Below are 16833 nucleotides of genomic sequence, written 5' to 3' on the forward strand. Positions count from 1 at the left end.
TCAAGGTACAGAAAAGGCTCAGAGAGCATCAGAGGTGATAAAGCACCACTGTGATTGACGAAACCACTTTTAACATCGCCATATATTCACAAACATTTCTTGCCTTGATTTTTTTGCTGTTCCAAAGCTTGGCCTTCAGGAAAGTTGACAAGCAAGAAAGCGTAGGGAACGAAGTCGACCGACATCGCAAGATAAGTTGCGGTGTGCTTAATGCAGCGGTAAAGAGAGGTAGGTATCACCAATCACATCATGTGTGAGTTGATTCGATCATGTTTGATGACTGAGTCGGGCTGAAGTGGGCTTTTTTTGTTAAAACGACACATGCGAACGTCTTCGAAAGGTTGACCTCGAGAAGGAGCGCGGATTATTTTCTTTGAACGTCACCCTCATTTCCAGCCCTTTCATCAGCAGAGGTTGTAAGTCGAGAAGCTCAGCTGGGCAAGAGGGTTGATATTGATGACCTCCAGCGTGAGGCGCAGCAGTTCAGGGTTGACAGTTGTGCCGACCTGACCTGAGTGGCCAGCGCATGCCGATGGGAGACGCTCTGCAGCAATACATCTCATCATCCCCCGATTGGACTTGCCATGCTTCAAAGGTGTTCCAATGTGTCATTTCTTTGGTGTAGTAAAACTAGCTGTCTGCATTTCTAGCCGCCATTGGTGTCTATTATCTAGAGTTCCCCTTCCGTTTTGTCACTTTGTTGACGATTTTGACAGTCATCAAACATCTCATCATCACCATTGGCAATGGGACAGGAGAGTGTACCTAGGTATCCATGCCCAATGCGCAATAGGAAAATTTTACTGATGTTGCTCCGTGAAGACCACAAGTTCCAAGCTCTACTCTTCCAATATGCACATCTGACAGATAGGTACCCCTTCATTGCAAGCATCACGCCCACCTTCCACAAGCTCTCATGATACCGCCATGGCAGAAACAAGCCGCCAGTCCGCTTCTCCCAACATTATCTTACAACAGCATCACACAGGGGTTGTCCAACATACCTACCCAAAACGAACCCTCCACAACCATCCACAAATTATTTTACACTTCACACCTCAAGCTTCACATCTCACCTCTCACATCAACCCTCTAAATCTACCCCTCAGAATCAACCCAACCAAAAAAATCTTTTGAATAATAACTATGTATCTTATAAAACAACATCCCACACATCAATGATAAAATAAACCCCCTTATCACATAACCAAAAGACGAATATAACAAGGAAATCCTTAGAGATAGACAGACAGAGAGACAAGACAAATCCCCCCCAAAAAAATATCCTTCTTTTTCTTTTCGCGCCCCAAGAACTTCAAATAAATGATATGCAAAACATTATATGATTAGTTTTAACAGTTTAACACCCCCCTACCCTCCCCATCTTCAGTTCAGTTTTACAAGTTCCCAGAGAGAATCGCTTCAGTGGCTGTCACCTTTGTTAGCCTCACATCATCACTTGGGGTGAAACAAAACAGTGGAGGTACTCACCCGAATTAATAAACGCCCTCCTCCCATCAAGCGGCACCCCAAACCTCCTCTCCAGCTCCATCTTGATCTGCTTCTTCGTCACAGTCATCAGGTCCGCCGTCCTCAAAATCTCCCTAATCTCCGCCAGCAACGCCTCATCGCTCGGCATCCCCGCCAGGTTCGTCATCTCCAGCTCCTGCTGGCTCCCGGCACCCACACCCAAAAACTGGCTACCCCCAAACTGGCTCTGCCTGTTCCCCGCCATGAGCATCTCCGACGCCGCCAGGCTCATCCGGCTCTGGTTCTGGTGATATCCCGTCGTGCTCACCGGGCGGGAGGGCACATACCCATACTCCGACACGGCAACAGGATGCTTGGTCGCATACGAAAAACCCGACACCTCCGACCTCGCGTCGTCGCGCGAAGTTTGCGCCTCCCAAAGCTCAGCCTGATACTCCTCCCACTTCTTTCTTGGAATGGAGCTCGGGTCGAATTTGCCCTCGTCGGAAATGACGACTTTCTTGCCGTCCTCGCCGGCGATGACACGAGTGTTGCCCCAGTTGAAGTCGTCCATGTGCCAAAAGGCATACAGCGGCAGGGCAAAGCTGAACACGGGAATGGCGAGGACGTACAGAATCATCCACCCAATCATCTCCCACTTGCGACGGAGGATAAAGATGATGGCCTGCAGGCCGTAGATCGCTCCGAGAAGGACAAAGGCGGTAACAGGGATGACGGTCGCCTTTTGGGTGACCATGACGATGAGGTAGACGATGTAGGCGATCGTGACAGGCTGGACAATGGTGGACATCAAGTCGATGAACACGATGAACCTCATGCTGAAGCAGCAGAAGCCGCAGAGCTGATTCAGAGGGATAAGTTCCATCAGGTTGTGAACAGTAGAGTTGATCCATCTGCGGCGCTGGGACAAAAACACAGTCCAGGAATCGGGTGCGATGGTCCAGGCGTGCGCGGAAAAGATGTACTTGGTCTTGTACTTGGAGTGGTACTTGAGGAGCAACGTCGTCAGGTAGCGATCCTCACCCAGGTGCAACAAGTTCTTCATGTGAAGCGTGTCGACACGGATGGTGGCGTAGCCCTCGATGATTTCGCGACTGACAAAGAGCGGCTTGCCCGTCTCGGCGGCGCGGATGCGGTACATGGAAAAACAACCGGGCAAGCAGGTGACGGAGCCGAAGAGGGATTCGAAGGCCTTGGACAAGTTGTGAGAAATGTAGTACTCGTAGACCTGGATCATGGTGACGAAGGACGATTTGGCGTTGGTCAGGGCTGTCTCACCGCACACGGCAATGAGACGGGTGTCGTCGAGGAAGGAGGAGACCATGCGGGTAGCCGAATCAGCAGCCACAACGGTATCAGCGTCGATTTGAAGCAAATACTCGTAAAAGGTCGGGTTGACGCCAATGATGTTGCGGATCTGGTGGTACATTTCGAGTTCGAGAGGGCTCATGGCAAGGTTGTAGTGGACGCGGTTGAGGAAGCGCATGATGATCATCTGAGAATCACGCTTGCCACGGTTGCCAGGTCGCGAGACTTCAGAAGGCTTGCCGACCTTGGAGACGACCAGGAAAGGAACGATGTGACCCTGGACCTCGTACAAACCAGAATAAACCTTGCCCATGTTGTGCTGCTTCTGACCTTCACCCAAAGACTCAAAGCTCAAGGGCTCAGGGTCGACCGTCTCAGAAACACCCAAGATATCGAGGACAATACGGGGGGTGGGCCTATCGTTGCCTTGACCGATGATCATACCATCGCAGACAATAACCAACAGTTTGCGCTTGTCATCGTACCGCATGCGAGCAGCCGAATCGATGGCACGACGGAGAGACTCTTCGTCTTCGGTATAAGCCGGAATCTGACACATGACAAACTTGTCGAGATTCTCTGGGATATTCTTGGTACCAAACTGCAAAGCAGCAAAGAACTTGAAGGCGATAACGGAAGCCAGCAAAATCGAGATGGACAGGACGAGGTACTCCGAGAACTTGCACTGCGCCGAGCTACGTGTGTCGACATCGGCCACGTAGAAGAGATTGTCGAGACACAAGCGCATCCTGCTCTTCATGCCAGCGTCAAGATCCATCCCTTCCCAGAGGGCCGAGACATCCTCGCCAGAGCGTCCGCTGAATAAACCGACGACCTGCTCGTGCATGAACTCGGAGGCATCGCGATCCGTAGGCTCGGGTTCACCAGGAGGATTCCTCTGGCCACGACCACCCTTCAGGTATCTAGTCATGTCGTAGACACGGCCGTCCAGGATGGCAATGGCCTCACCCTTGCTGGCAAGTGTGCGGACATACTCGGCCGAGTAACCGATATTTCCAACCTTGTATCCCGAATCACGGAGCATACGCATCTGCTGCGAGAACCAATCCGGTCTGCTGTCATTGGTGAAGTGACGGAAGTCGTGGTATTTCCAGTTGGTATCCTCGCGGTTAAGAATGTTGGCAGAGCCGGTGAGGTTGGTGTTGCGGTAGTCTAGCTGGACAGCAGGATCGATTTCGCCATACTGGCCCTGGCAAACAGCAGAGACTTGCACGGGGAACAGACCGGTGATATCCATGCCGCCGTACTGCTTGAGCATCTTCTCAGGGAGAACATCCCTACCGGGGTAATGGCGCGGGTAGAAAGCACCGATATCGAAGACCTGGCCACGAATGGCAGCATAGGCGGGATTGTCGTCCTTGCCATCATACCGCGAAAGCTCCTCGGGACTGTAGACGTGCTGGCGCGGGCAGATAAGCATGGGGAAACCGACGATGAAAAAGGCAGCAACAAGACAAGAGAACCAGATGATCATGTTGATGGCCAACTTTTCTCTCCATGCCATACGCACATCCTTTCGTGGCATGCGACCCAACCATCTGATCAAGAAGTCAGGAATGAACCAGGTCAAGAAGTACACGACAAACACCCAACGCTTGCGGCTCGGGCTGTCCTTGTACACCTCGACCTCCTCCATCGTCTTTTCGTTGCCACGCTCCGCCATCTGTTCTCTCGTCTCGAGGTTCTGGAACATGTCGCCGTTGCCCATGACCGAGACCCCAGCGTCGGACCTTGCATCCACATCATTGCTGCCAAAGTAACCGGCCTTCTTTTCGCTTGGGATGCTACCGGGAGTAGCGCCCGCGGACAACGGCAGCCGTTCCTTGGACAGGAAAGGGTTAGACACCCCGTCTCCGCCATCCGTATACGGCCCCTGCGAGAAGCCGTCACCCAGCTGGGCAATCTCCATCCAGCATCTCTCACTGAGAAACACTCCAGTAGCACCAATAGCCACCTCATTGCTCGGCCACCTCTTGTCCTCCACAACCATCTCAACCTTCTCCCTCTCACTCCCCACCAGCACCGTCTGCGCATCAGCAAGTCCCAAAAACTCCCCAAACGGCAGGAACAGGCTAAAATCAGCAGACCGAATCCGCTGGCTGATCTCAGAGATACCAAACGTCTGGACCTGAGCCCGCACACACTTGGTATCGAACTGGTTCGCGATCCTCCTATCATTCGGCTTGAGACAGAAAACAAAGTAGCAGTTCGTGCCCGGAGCATTAAAAGCACGCGTGACGTTGTCCAGCGCAGCCAAAAACTGCCCCGACGCCCCTTGCTCCGAGCCCATGACAGAACCCGCTCCCTTGCCCTCACCAACCTCACTCCCCTGATCAGAGGCATCCCCTCTTTCAGGAAGAGGCAAAACGCGAGGCTGACGCGCCGCACTTGGGCGCCCGCGCTTGGACATGATACTGGGCGCGCGCATCGGCTTGGAGCTGACAGACGCCTGCATGACAGTCTGCCTCTCCTGAGGGTGCACCACCGTCTGCAGCGCCTCTTGGCCAAACAGACGGGCGACAAACTCGCTCTTGCTCTGCCTGATCAGGTTCATCAGGTCGCCAGAGATGACCTCGCCGTTTTCCTCCACCAGCCCCTTGATCGGGTAGTCGACCTCGCCGGCAAAGTGCTTGACAACAAAGCTGGCGGCATCGTTTGTGGTGTAAAAGTTGGAACCGGGAAGCTTGGCTTGGGAGGCACCGACCAGGATGGCTGGGTTCTTGCCTTCGAAGCGTTTCCTGAAGCTCTCGAGAAGCTGGATATCGGTGCGGTGGCGGCGGGTTTGATCGTCGAGAATGCTCAAGAGGCCGTTGCCGGGCTTGAGAAGGCCCTTGACGGCGTCCGAGTTGTCAAAGTAGCTGGTTGATGGAACAACCACCTCTTCGGTCTCGAGGATCTCCCCCTTGCGGTCAAAGAAGTTTTGGAGGGTAAGGTTATACAGAGCCTCGTTGGCGGCGTTGGTGAGAAGGTGGTCCAAGGTCGAGCCGGTGGTAGACTGTTGCTGGAAGCCAGGGAAGTCAATGATGGAGATGGTGTTGGAGAACGTGCCCTCATCAGCGCAGAGCTTGCGGTTGATCGTCTCGATGATGTAGGCCACCAGAAGCGAGTAGAGCGTCCGGGCGAGCTCGTTGGCATTCCCTCTCGCGCCCTGTGGGTCGAGCATGACCGTGACTCTCTCCTTGTGAATCATCTTGGTCTTGTACCCAAGAGTCGTCTGAAGCTCCACTGAGCTGACACCCAAGAATGCGGCAACAATACCCAAAACATCCTTGTTCTTGACCGTAGTAGACGTCTGAGCACCTTCGTGGGAGAAACCACCGCTCTCATCACCAGTCACCGTTGTGCTAGACGACGTCTCAAACTCGAGCTGGCCAATGTGCAGAATGGCCGCCATGATCTGGCAAAGCTCGGCAATCTCACTCCGAGGGAACTCGAGCTTCCTCAGAGCCGTCTTGAAGAGCTGGAAACCTTCGGCATCGTTGATTCCAACCTTGAGCTGTGTTGGGTGACCAAGGTACCTCCATCTGTGCGTGGCCGGCACATCGAAGCCAAGATGGGTCTTTTCGGCCGGGCCCGTACCCGCCAACAAGTAGTACAGCACGTGGAAGTTGCGCTCACCTGTGGGAACATCCGCTATCCTGCTCCGTTCTAATCTGTGGTCCAGGAGCTTGGCACCGGCAAGAATAGGGGTCGTGGTGGATTCTGTGTTGTACTGGAGCTCGTAAAACAGACCAGCCTTGGACGCGGTTGGCGTCGTCGCGGTCTTTGTGGTGGTGAGCGTGTCGAAGACATAGGCGGCGAGAGAGATTTTTTGGGACAGGGGAGTGGACGACCGGTTCAAAATCGAGGTCAGAAGGTGCGAGCGAACAGTGGTCTTTCCAGATCCAGTTTCACCTCTGTATCAACCAATGTCAGCCATCAAGCAGCGCGCCATTATTCTTACGAGTCAAACCAACACAACAACCAACAACGACAAAAAGGAGCAACGGGAGAAAACAACATACAGGAACAAGACAGCCTGGTTTTCTGATCGGTGTCCCAACCGAAGCAGCGCCCTCTCGGCGAGATCATCGGCAGCAGCCGCGGCGCACCCGTCCTTGGTGCCATCCCCCTTGTTGGAGGTCGAGAAGGTGTTGAGGGCAATGAAGCCGTGCGAGGACAGGCGTGTGATGGGGAGGCCGACGTGGAAACGACTGGCAAAGTGGGAGGTGGCATGGCTGTCGGACTGCAGGTGGTTGGGCAATGAGGGCAACGACGGTTGTGTGTGGGCCCCTCCGTCTTTCCCGCCCATGGGCGGGAGGTTGAGAGCCATGATGGCGACGGCGCTCTTGTCAGAAGCCGGCCGTGATCAGGGCTGATCCGTCAGGGCGGTATATGTCGCGTCGTGGTGTTGTTTCTGACAGGCGTAAAGTGTGTGCGTCGATGCGTGTCGAAGAGGCAAAACCAAGACGAGGTTCCAAGCAATTCGTTGCTATACTAGACCAAAATCACCCCCTGTTTCGCCAGCGTCGAGAGCAGCAGCAAAACAAACCAGCTAGGAGCCAACAACGGGCCCGAGATGTCGGGATTTAGACACTGAGAGATGCGCTAAGTGGGATGGTATAAACAAAAACGAACGTCATGTGCCAAAAAAGAGCCGTCTAAAACGAGTGTGTATCGAAGGAGGTGACAGACAGCAGACAACAGACAGACAGACAGACAGAGAGAAGGCACAGGGAAGAACAAATTGAATGTGCCAGGCGGATGGATACCGGAGTCGCCTGGAGTTGGCGATTGCTGCAACAGCGGCGCTAGGCCTGGGCTGGGCTGGGCACCACAAGCACAAAAAGGGAGTCGACTGGTTTTTTTCCTGCTACGGAGGGTCGGATGAACAACCGGTGCACAAACACCGTTACGAGACACCCCTCAGGGGCAACGTCTGATTGGGCTAACGCGACATGCGCGGGTCTGCGCCTGTTCCTTGTGTGAAGTTCCAGTTCCAGGTCGTGGTTCAAAATAAACAAGTTCTGGAACGTACTCTAGAACCCCTTCAGATTCCTGTCTTCTTCTTGTCAGTGATTCCTTCGCGTTAGTTCTTCTCGAGTATTCAGCTGAATACAGCACTCTTGTTCTTTCATTCTCTTTCATCACAGATCTCCTCGTAGGGCTTCCAAGAGTGCAACTTTGTACCAGGATCAGCCGTTCACCGTCCCGCGGTGTCTGGTCTTACCGGGCCTTGTGCACTCGGTCCCCCCCCCCACAAAAGAGCGGGCCATTTCAGGGGGCTCAGGGTGGAGGCCGGCGTCAAGAGATTCGGACACGGGGTGCTGAGCCTCGCTTTGGTTTGACCTTGTTTGTGCAGTTGGTGCAAGCATCATCACCACCTTGGAAGACTCCCTGTAAGTACATATTAGCTTTTATAACATTCATGTAGGGACTCTTGTTGATGCTTGTATGTTCTCAACAAATCTGGGGAATTCTTGTAATTGCCGACGAGGCACAATGGTTGTCTCAAGCCCTCGGTACACATGGCCGGAGCTTTCTCTGTACCTCGTCGGCACGAAAACGAACTGCTGGAGTCGATCATTACAATTGGTGGCGACTGCCATACGAGACTGTGGACACAACCACCTACAACCACAGCCAACTGGCCGTTCCATCGGTCCGTTGTAACGGGAAGCACGCATAGGTGTGCTTAACCGAATATACGATATGAACTGAAATCCGGACTCGCAGGCGGCGCAAACAGGATCCTGTGTGGACGGACAACATTATTACGGCGCATGGCCAGTTTGCGCGAGTGGAGGATTTGTTAGGACGACAGCCAAGTGTGTCAATTGCTTTTTTGCTGTACCTAGTAGTCAAACCAATCAAACTTCGGCCCGGCCATTGGCTTCATTCGATCTGATGAACGATCGGCCGAACTTGTCTTCAGCTTTGGGCCCAGTGGATGGAATGCAACGATATTCACCGCGTCTCTAGTGGATATGCCTCTTCCAACCTCCGAGACACAATTGCAAGAGCTCCGAATTCTCTCATGAAGCAAGCAATTGAGAAGCAGTGTCACGGCTGTGTTGAAAAGGGGGTCAGAGAGCATCATTTCAAGACTGCGGGGCAACCAGATTGGGAGAGGAGGAGGCAACGCCTAAAAAAAGATGAAGCCCTTTTAAGCCCCCTTGCTAGGCCGCGGGAGATGGGGCGCGGCTAATGCGAGCACCGACCCCGTTATCTGAATATCTTCTTCATCTTCAGGCTCAAGCTCACCACAAGAACAGGAGGAACCCGGTCGTGGCCAGTCCATCGTGTTTGCCCGTCACACAGAGTCTTCCAAGAGAAAGCTTGTGTCCCGTAGAGAAGTCTTGAGTTATGGGTGTGGGGAGAAGACCGTACAACAACCAGTTCAACGTCCAGTCACTTGCTCTGTCGCGTTGCTCCGAGTCTTGTCCAGCCTCGTATTCAACGCTCCAGCAGCAGCCGAGATGCCTTTTTTAGCCCGACATCACGGCACTGCTGGTGGCTGCCCCTCCACCAAAGTCCACTGCCGCATCCGCAGAGCCGGACTGATCAGATCAGGCGCGCCACCCCGCTGGTGCTGGTTATGCAGCGCCAGATCCACCGGCTTGTTTCGCGAATCTTGGGATTCACTGGATTCCACAAACGGGCAACAGGACCGAAGGGAAGACAGACGAAAAGAGGGCGAATGGTCATGATGGAATGCCCGTTAATTGCAAGTATCAAGCCATTCCAGCCCGGATCGGCCAAATCGAACCAGGAACACCATGAATTTTTCGCGGCACATCATGCACCATCGATGCTCCACCCTGGCTCGGAAACACCTTGGCGTTTATGGACAGATAGCTCTAGAATCCGCCGTAGTCCGCTGCCAGCTGATGGTGATCTTTTCTGGGACAGACACCCCCCCCAGACCACCCCCCCGGCGCTGTTCAAACTGAAGCTTTGCAACTGCGACGCTCGTTGTGGGTGTTTCCTCGCCTGTTCCCTTCTCTTGCCATATTCACAATCCGCCTCACTCGTTCTGGCGGTTTCTGTTTGCTTTTCCTGTCCATCGTTGATATCTCTCGAGCCTCTGTACTGAGGCCTAATTTTCAGGCCCATCGCCGTGTTCGCTCGCTCCGGTTGAAAAAAGGGGCCCGAAGGCTGAGCGCCTCCATCGCGTTGCCGCCGCGACGGGACGAACTTGCTTGCAGGTTGTGACGCCTTTACCCACCACAACATCCAACGCCTTCGTACGCACACTCGCTCGAACCCCTCCGCCTCTGCTGCTGGAGATTCTACACTCTCGCTGTCGTCGACACATCTGGTGACGCAACACAAACACCCCTTCACTACTCCTATCCTCTCCTGGGTTGGCCAGCCAGAGAACAACACCACCCGGCTAGCAGTGTCCCTCAAGGGGCGCCGCACTCTTCCACATCGACAAGATGGCCAACCGCATGTCGATGTACTCGATGGCTTCAGAACCGGGATTGGGGCCTCGAGGTGCCGGACAGCAGCCATCCCAGGTTTCCACCACCACCCTGCTCAATGCCGTCCACAACATTTACCTCTCGGGACAATCGTACCGGCTCGACGCCGGGACTAGCCTCGTCGTCAACACATGGCTAACCGCCTCATTAGCAGGCCCGGATGGGCGCGCCGGAGGGACTGTTGATGCTGCCCTGGCAGCCAGAGCGTGGGAACATGCTCGCCGTCGCGCTGAAGATGGTTGCATTATTCTGGGGTGAGTTGCTATCATCTCGTTAGATGACCAGCAGCTGTTCATGGTTTGCTAACCTCGACCAGGTCTCTTCACACCTCTACACCCTCGCTACTACGACCGTTCCTATCCTCTCTCCCCGTCTCGATCCCTCCCCTTCTTCTCACCGCTCTCAGTGCCCTCGAGCCATTTTTGCGCTGCGTGACACCACACAACCCATCGACCCCGAGACAAACGGCTCTTGGTGTAACCCTGACGCTGAACCTGACGGGTAACCTCACTGCGGCATCCATCGCCCTTGCCCAGGGAGGCATTGACACAGAGAAGGGTCTCCTTCGCATTCCTCAGGAGGCCGGCCACCGTGCATTTGACGTGTTTTACTACCTTCTCACCTCTGCCTCCACGCCAGCCGAGAGGGAATTCCTTGGTCTCAAGGCGGCTTCTCACTACAGCCTCCTTGCTCGCTCCGGCACATATGACCCCCCATCATACCTCCCCACTGCCGATGACGGCGCTGCCGCTGACGACTTCCGGTCTGCGCTCAAGGAAATCGGCATCAAGGGATCCTCGCACCGCAAGTTCATCTCGACTCTCGCTGGTCTGTTGAAGTTGGGCAACACAATCGACTACAACGTGGATGAAGATGTTTTGGACGACATCTGCGAGGATGTCGGCGGTCTTCTCGGTCTGGAGCCTGAAATCCTGGCCAAGCAGTGCACCACCGACGACCGCTCCATCTTCATCGGTGGACTCTACGAGGCATTGGTCGACTGGGTCATCAAGAAGGCCAACGAGACAATTGCCGCGCAAATGGGTGCCGAAGCTGGAAGCAGGACGCCCTCTGCCAACGACGACAGTGGCGATACTGTTTGCTTGACGGTGCTCGAGGTTCCTGACCCAAATCTCGGCAAGGCCGTTGCCATGCGTGGCATCTTTGATGATACCACCGGCATCAACGCCGAAATGAAGCAGGACGGCATCGAGGTCGCACCGGCTGGAAGCTCAGTTCTCCGCGAGATGCAGAACGCCGTGGCTGAATGCGGGCCCGAGCTTGGAATCATGGTTGGCACGCAAGGGAGGGAAAGGCAACATGCGCTCGAGAAGAGGGAGGAGGTGCTCGAGAAGATCGGCCACTCGGCTGAGGACGATGGCTTCATCAAGCAGCTTCTCTTCCCTGTGCCCGCCGAGGGCATCAACCTCGGCCGTATTGGTCGTTTGGATATCTCTGCCATTCTCGGCGCGAGCAGAGCGTGGTATCACCTTTCTATTCACCCCACAGATGAATCCCCAGCCAGCTTGGCTGCTCTCCCGTCTGTAAACTCTGCTTGGTCTGCCGGCACGGTATCTCGCCAGCTCCGGGCGTGGAGGTTACCAGAGTGGGCAAACCGCCGCAACAAGCACCTCGACTTCACGGCCGATTTCGACCTTGACGAGTTTGTGCAGCGGTTCCGCCCTCTTGGATGCACCGAGGGTCGTGATGGCATTGAAAGTTGGATTCTGGAGCGCGGATGGAGCAACGGTGAGGTGGTGGTTGGTTCTGAGCGCGTCTGGATGAGGGAAAATGCCTGGTGGGAGGCGGAAACGATGCTGGATATCAAGCCCATGGAGGAGAGATTGGGAAGCATGCCTAACATGATGCCGCCAACACTCGGGTCTGGGTATTCTGCCACCGGTAGCGGGTTTTTCCCACCACAGCAGCCGTTTGCCAACTCATCCTTCAATGGCAGCCACGATCAGCTTGTGGGTGTTCACCAGAGGAACATGAGCCAGCCCAGTGTTGGTGGCGTTCAAGCCATGAGAGCCCCATCCATTGCCCCCACCGCCATGACGGGCATGCAAAATGCCACCCCTGGTGACTATGGTCTGGGTACCAAGGGCGATACCTACAAGGGTCAGGTCTTTTACAATGGCGTGGACCAGTTCGCTGGTGATCTCGACCCTGATCTCGCCACTGGAAAGCACATCGAGGAACGACCGATCGAGACATCCAGAAAGATCTGGGTGTTTGTCGTTTGGGCCTTGACGTGGTGGATCCCATCACCTCTCCTCAAATGGGTTGGTCGTATGAAGCGACCTGACGTGCGGATGGCCTGGCGTGAAAAGCTTGTTCTCTGCTTCATCATCTTCTTCATCAACGCCATCATCGTTTTCTGGATCATCTTCTTCGGCAAGTTACTCTGCCCCAACTTCGACAAGGCCTGGACGCGGAACGAGGTTCTTAATCACAACGGAGAAGATGACTTTTGGGTCAGTCACCGTGGCAAGGTATACGACATTACAAAGTTCTGGAAGCTCAACCACGGCACCTCGAGACAACCCACGAACAGGGAGTTCATGCAGCCTATGGGAGGCGCCGACATGGATCCCTACATCGAGATTCCGCTGCTGCTTGCCTGCCCCAGACTCGGCATCGAGGATGACAGAGTTGCTCTTCGGACCAACGACTCCCTGATTGAGAACGCCAACGCCATCCACAAGTCTGGCTTTGGTGGCACTGGTAGAATGGCGGATGCTGACTGGTATACCAAGAGGTTCTTGCCTCGCATGAAGGAATTCTACCATGGAGAACTGGTCTGGGATTCCAACAAGATCAAGGCGGCAGGCCGCGAGGAGAACAAATACTGGTTCATTTATGAGGGCAAGGTGTATGACCTGAGCGATTATTTTGACACCCAGCAGTACAACGAGAACATCCCCAGATACACCTTCCTCAACACCCAGCTCACCAACCTGGTCAAGAACAACCCTGGCGAGGACCTCACTGAGCAAATCACCAACATTTGGGCCAAGGCCAACACGACAGAGGGCAACAACATCGGCAACACGTTGAACTGCCTGAACAACCGGTTTTACGTTGGTACCCCTGATTTCCGCTACAGCGCCAGGTGCCAGGTCAACAACTGGATTCTGCTCGGCTTCTCTTGCATGATCTGCGCTGTCATTTTGATCAAGTTCGTGTCTGCCTTGCAGTTCGGCTCCAAGAGACGCCCGTCCCCGCAGGACAAGTTCGTGATCTGCCAGGTGCCCGCCTACACTGAAGGCGAAGATTCTCTCAGGAAAGCTCTCGACTCTCTCACGGCTCTTCAGTACGACAACAAGAGGAAGCTGATCTGCGTCATTTGCGACGGTGTCATTGTCGGTGAAGGCAACGACCGGCCCACCCCCAAGATCGTCTTGGATATTCTCGGTGTCGACCCCAAGACAGATCCTCCCGCCCTGCCTTTCAAGTCCGTCGGTGCGGGCAGCGAACAGCTCAACTATGGCAAGGTCTACTCTGGTCTCTACGAGTACGAAGGCAACGTGGTCCCCTATCTTGTGGTTGTCAAGGTTGGCAAGCCCTCTGAGCAGGACAAGACCAAGCCCGGTAATCGTGGCAAGCGTGACTCGCAGATTCTGCTGATGAGCTTCCTCAACCGTGTTCACCACCGCGCCCCTATGAGCCCGCTCGAGTTGGAGATGTTCCACCAGATCAACAATGTTATCGGTGTGGACCCTGAGTTGTACGAGTATCTCTTCATGGTTGATGCCGATACCTGCGTCCGGGAAGACTCTCTGAACCGTCTTGTTGCCGCTTGTGCCAATGACGCCAAGATTGCTGGTATCTGCGGTGAGACGAGCTTGCAGAATGAGGAGCGTTCGTGGTGGACTATGATTCAGGTTTATGAGTACTACATCTCTCATCATCTCGCCAAGGCTTTCGAGTCTCTCTTCGGCAGCGTTACCTGCCTGCCGGGCTGGTATGTTTTTCTTCATTGAGTGCTGTTCGTGGATTTTTGCTAACAATATCCCAGCTTCACCATGTACCGTCTTCGCACCGCTGACCGTGGCAAGCCCTTGATCATTTCCGACGAGGTCATCCGTGACTACAGCGACTGCCACGTCGACACCCTGCACAAGAAGAATCTGCTCTCTCTCGGTGAGGATCGTTACCTCACCACACTCATGACCAGATATTTCCCCTACATGTCCTACAAGTTCATCCCCGACGCCTACTGCCAAACCGCCGCCCCCGACAAGTGGTCCGTTCTCCTGTCTCAGCGTCGTCGTTGGATCAACTCGACCATCCACAACCTGGTCGAGCTGATGTTCCTCCCCGAGATGTGCGGCTTCTGTTTCTTCTCCATGCGCTTCGTCGTCTTCATCGATCTCACCGGTACCATCATCCTCCCCGCCACCTGCGTCTACCTCGGCTGGCTTTTGTACACGGTCATCTCCGGCACCGGCCAGTTCCCCTTGATCTCCATCATCATGTTGGCAGCCGTGTACGGCCTCCAAGCCCTGATTTTCATCCTCAAGCGTCAATGGCAGCACGTAGGCTGGATGATCATTTACATCCTCGCCTTCCCAATCTACTCTTTCATCCTCCCAATCTACTCCTTCTGGAACCAAGACAACTTCACCTGGGGCAACACCCGCATCGTCATTGGGGAATCGGGCAAAAAGCAAGTCGTTGCCGTCGACGACGAGGGCTTTGACCCTCGCTCCATCCCCCTCCAACGGTGGGACGACTACGCGACCATGAACGGCCTCCCAGGCCGCCGCGGCTACAACGGGGAGAAGGTCATGGACGAGCACATGAACGTCTTCAACGAGCAATACGAAATGGACGACATGAAGTCAGTCTACTCCTCCATCCGCCAGCCCTCCGTCCTGACTGGTCTTCCCGGTCGCGGTGCGGGCGCTTACATGCCCCCTACCCCGAGCACGCCTTTCACTCCCGGCGGCCCAATGACCCGCACCAGCACCTTTGCCGGCGCAACCCCTTACTCTGACAACCCCCTCGCCCACCGGCAGTCAATGCTATCAATGGGCACCGCGGCAGAAATGCAACGCAGACACTCCAACTCCCCCTATCAAGACTACCCCGGCGCTCGCCCCAGCGTGACCAACCTCCGCACTATGACAGGAACCCCGCCAATAGGCGGCGGTGGTAACCTCGCCGTCCCGGGGGGTCTGGCGGGCAATAGGATGTCCACCGGCACTATGCTCTCTGGCGGGCCAAGCAGACTGGGCATGCACTCGGACCTCGGGCACGCCTCCACCGGGTCCTTTGACTTCCAGCGTGGCTTGGGTCACGGCCCAGACGAACAGGCGATTGTGGAGGCTATCCGGAGTGTGATGAGGGAGGTGGACTTGGACAATGTGACCAAGAAGCAGGTCAGGGCGTTGGTCGAGCAGAGGCTGCAGTGCGAGATTACAGGGGTGAAGAGGACGTTTATGGATAAGGAGATTGATAATGAGCTGGCTGCTATGTAATAAAAGGGGTGTGTGGAGGTTGGTTGGGGATGAGTAAGAGAAGAAAAAAAAAATGTTTTGGATGTCGCGATACAAGGTGTTATTTTGGAAGGGAGGGGGGTTATTTTTTTTTTTCGCAACATCGTCTTGGATATTTTACTAGTTGTTTTTTTGTCTGTTGTTTTTTGTCGATTATTGTCAATCTCTTTGCCGGGGGTATTATTAATAAGAATCATCATCATATCATATCATGTCATCAATCATTGCAAAGCACCTAGTATATTTACCAGTTATCACGCTTCGTCATCAACACCCATGTCTTTTGCTTCTGGGATTACTTCCACAAGACACCATCAGCGGCCCTTCATTACCATGTCCATCATCAACAAACAGCGCCCAATTCACCTCATCGGAAATCTCACCTGTTTGGTCTCTGCCATAGGTAGTCATCAATGATCAAAATTCACAACTCGAAAATGACCATGGCCATGGTTCCTGCCGGGACCGAATCAACCATCCCGGTATCAACTCCCCAATTTTTATGCAGCAAGAAAATCAAGAAAAAAGGATTACATCATCCAACAAAACCTCCTCTTCGGTCCCGACCCGACGACCATGAAATCGTGAAACAAAACGTGGCAGACACCGTGGCGACGGTTGCCCAGACAGGGTGGTGAAATGACAATGGCATCGGTTTCATTCATTTTCCACGTGGAGATCGGGGAGGAAGAGACGGACGGGCCGGCCGACAACGACGATGATGATGTGTGGGACGATGGGTGTGAGGGCCCGATTGAGACGGAGCGGGTACCTGAGAGGTGTGTGACGGATCGGTGTGGCCGATGATGGTAGGTGACGAGATGCGATGGCAGAGGGGTTCTTTGTGGAAGGGGCTGGCAGGCTGTTCGGCAATGTTGTAGGTGAGAGAGATCAGAGCGATGAATGAAGAGGCATCGGTAGTGGTATATGAAGTCAGTACGTTGGAGGGAGCTATATTCAAGGAATGATTGCCTATGGGGGTAGGTCTGATATGATGTTCTACCTGTACTGGGAAGGAACCGGAAGCGAGTGACGTTGGGGAG

The 16833-nt window shown here is 54.4% G+C and overlaps 2 protein-coding genes across 2 annotated transcripts; one reads left to right on the forward strand and one right to left on the reverse strand.

Moving 5' to 3' along the window:
* Positions 1-784: 784 nt before the first annotated feature.
* Positions 785-7976, reverse strand: QC761_303330 (uncharacterized protein). The gene is made up of 3 exons (XM_062877479.1): positions 6825-7976; positions 1492-6716; positions 785-1429 (listed from the first exon to the last, which is right to left on the reverse strand). Exons 1-3 carry the CDS (start codon positions 7130-7132, stop codon positions 1398-1400), a joined length of 5565 nt encoding a protein of 1854 aa, XP_062733257.1. The 5' UTR covers positions 7133-7976; the 3' UTR covers positions 785-1397.
* Positions 7977-9469: 1493 nt separating this feature from the next.
* On the forward strand, positions 9470-16088 carry QC761_303340 (uncharacterized protein). The gene is made up of 3 exons (XM_062877480.1): positions 9470-10540; positions 10603-14253; positions 14308-16088. The coding sequence occupies exons 1-3, from the start codon at positions 10242-10244 to the stop codon at positions 15770-15772; spliced, it is 5415 nt and encodes a 1804-aa protein (XP_062733258.1). The 5' UTR covers positions 9470-10241; the 3' UTR covers positions 15773-16088.
* Positions 16089-16833: the final 745 nt, after the last annotated feature.

This window comes from Podospora bellae-mahoneyi, chromosome 3, assembly GCF_035222275.1.
Source record: "Podospora bellae-mahoneyi strain CBS 112042 chromosome 3, whole genome shotgun sequence".
NCBI classification, from domain to species: Eukaryota; Fungi; Ascomycota; class Sordariomycetes; order Sordariales; family Podosporaceae; genus Podospora; species Podospora bellae-mahoneyi.

Coding starts and splice junctions, on each gene's coding strand:
- QC761_303330 (XM_062877479.1), bottom strand. CDS start 7,132: ATGGCTCTCAACCTCCCGCCCATGGGCGGGAAAGACGGAGGGGCCCAC. Junction 6,717..6,824: donor AACCAGGCTGTCTTGTTCCT/GTATGTTGTTTT, acceptor TGGTTGATACAG/AGGTGAAACTGGATCTGGAA. Junction 1,430..1,491: donor GAGGGCGTTTATTAATTCGG/GTGAGTACCTCC, acceptor CAAAGGTGACAG/CCACTGAAGCGATTCTCTCT.
- QC761_303340 (XM_062877480.1), top strand. CDS start 10,242: ATGGCCAACCGCATGTCGATGTACTCGATGGCTTCAGAACCGGGATTG. Junction 10,541..10,602: donor GATGGTTGCATTATTCTGGG/GTGAGTTGCTAT, acceptor AACCTCGACCAG/GTCTCTTCACACCTCTACAC. Junction 14,254..14,307: donor GTTACCTGCCTGCCGGGCTG/GTATGTTTTTCT, acceptor ACAATATCCCAG/CTTCACCATGTACCGTCTTC.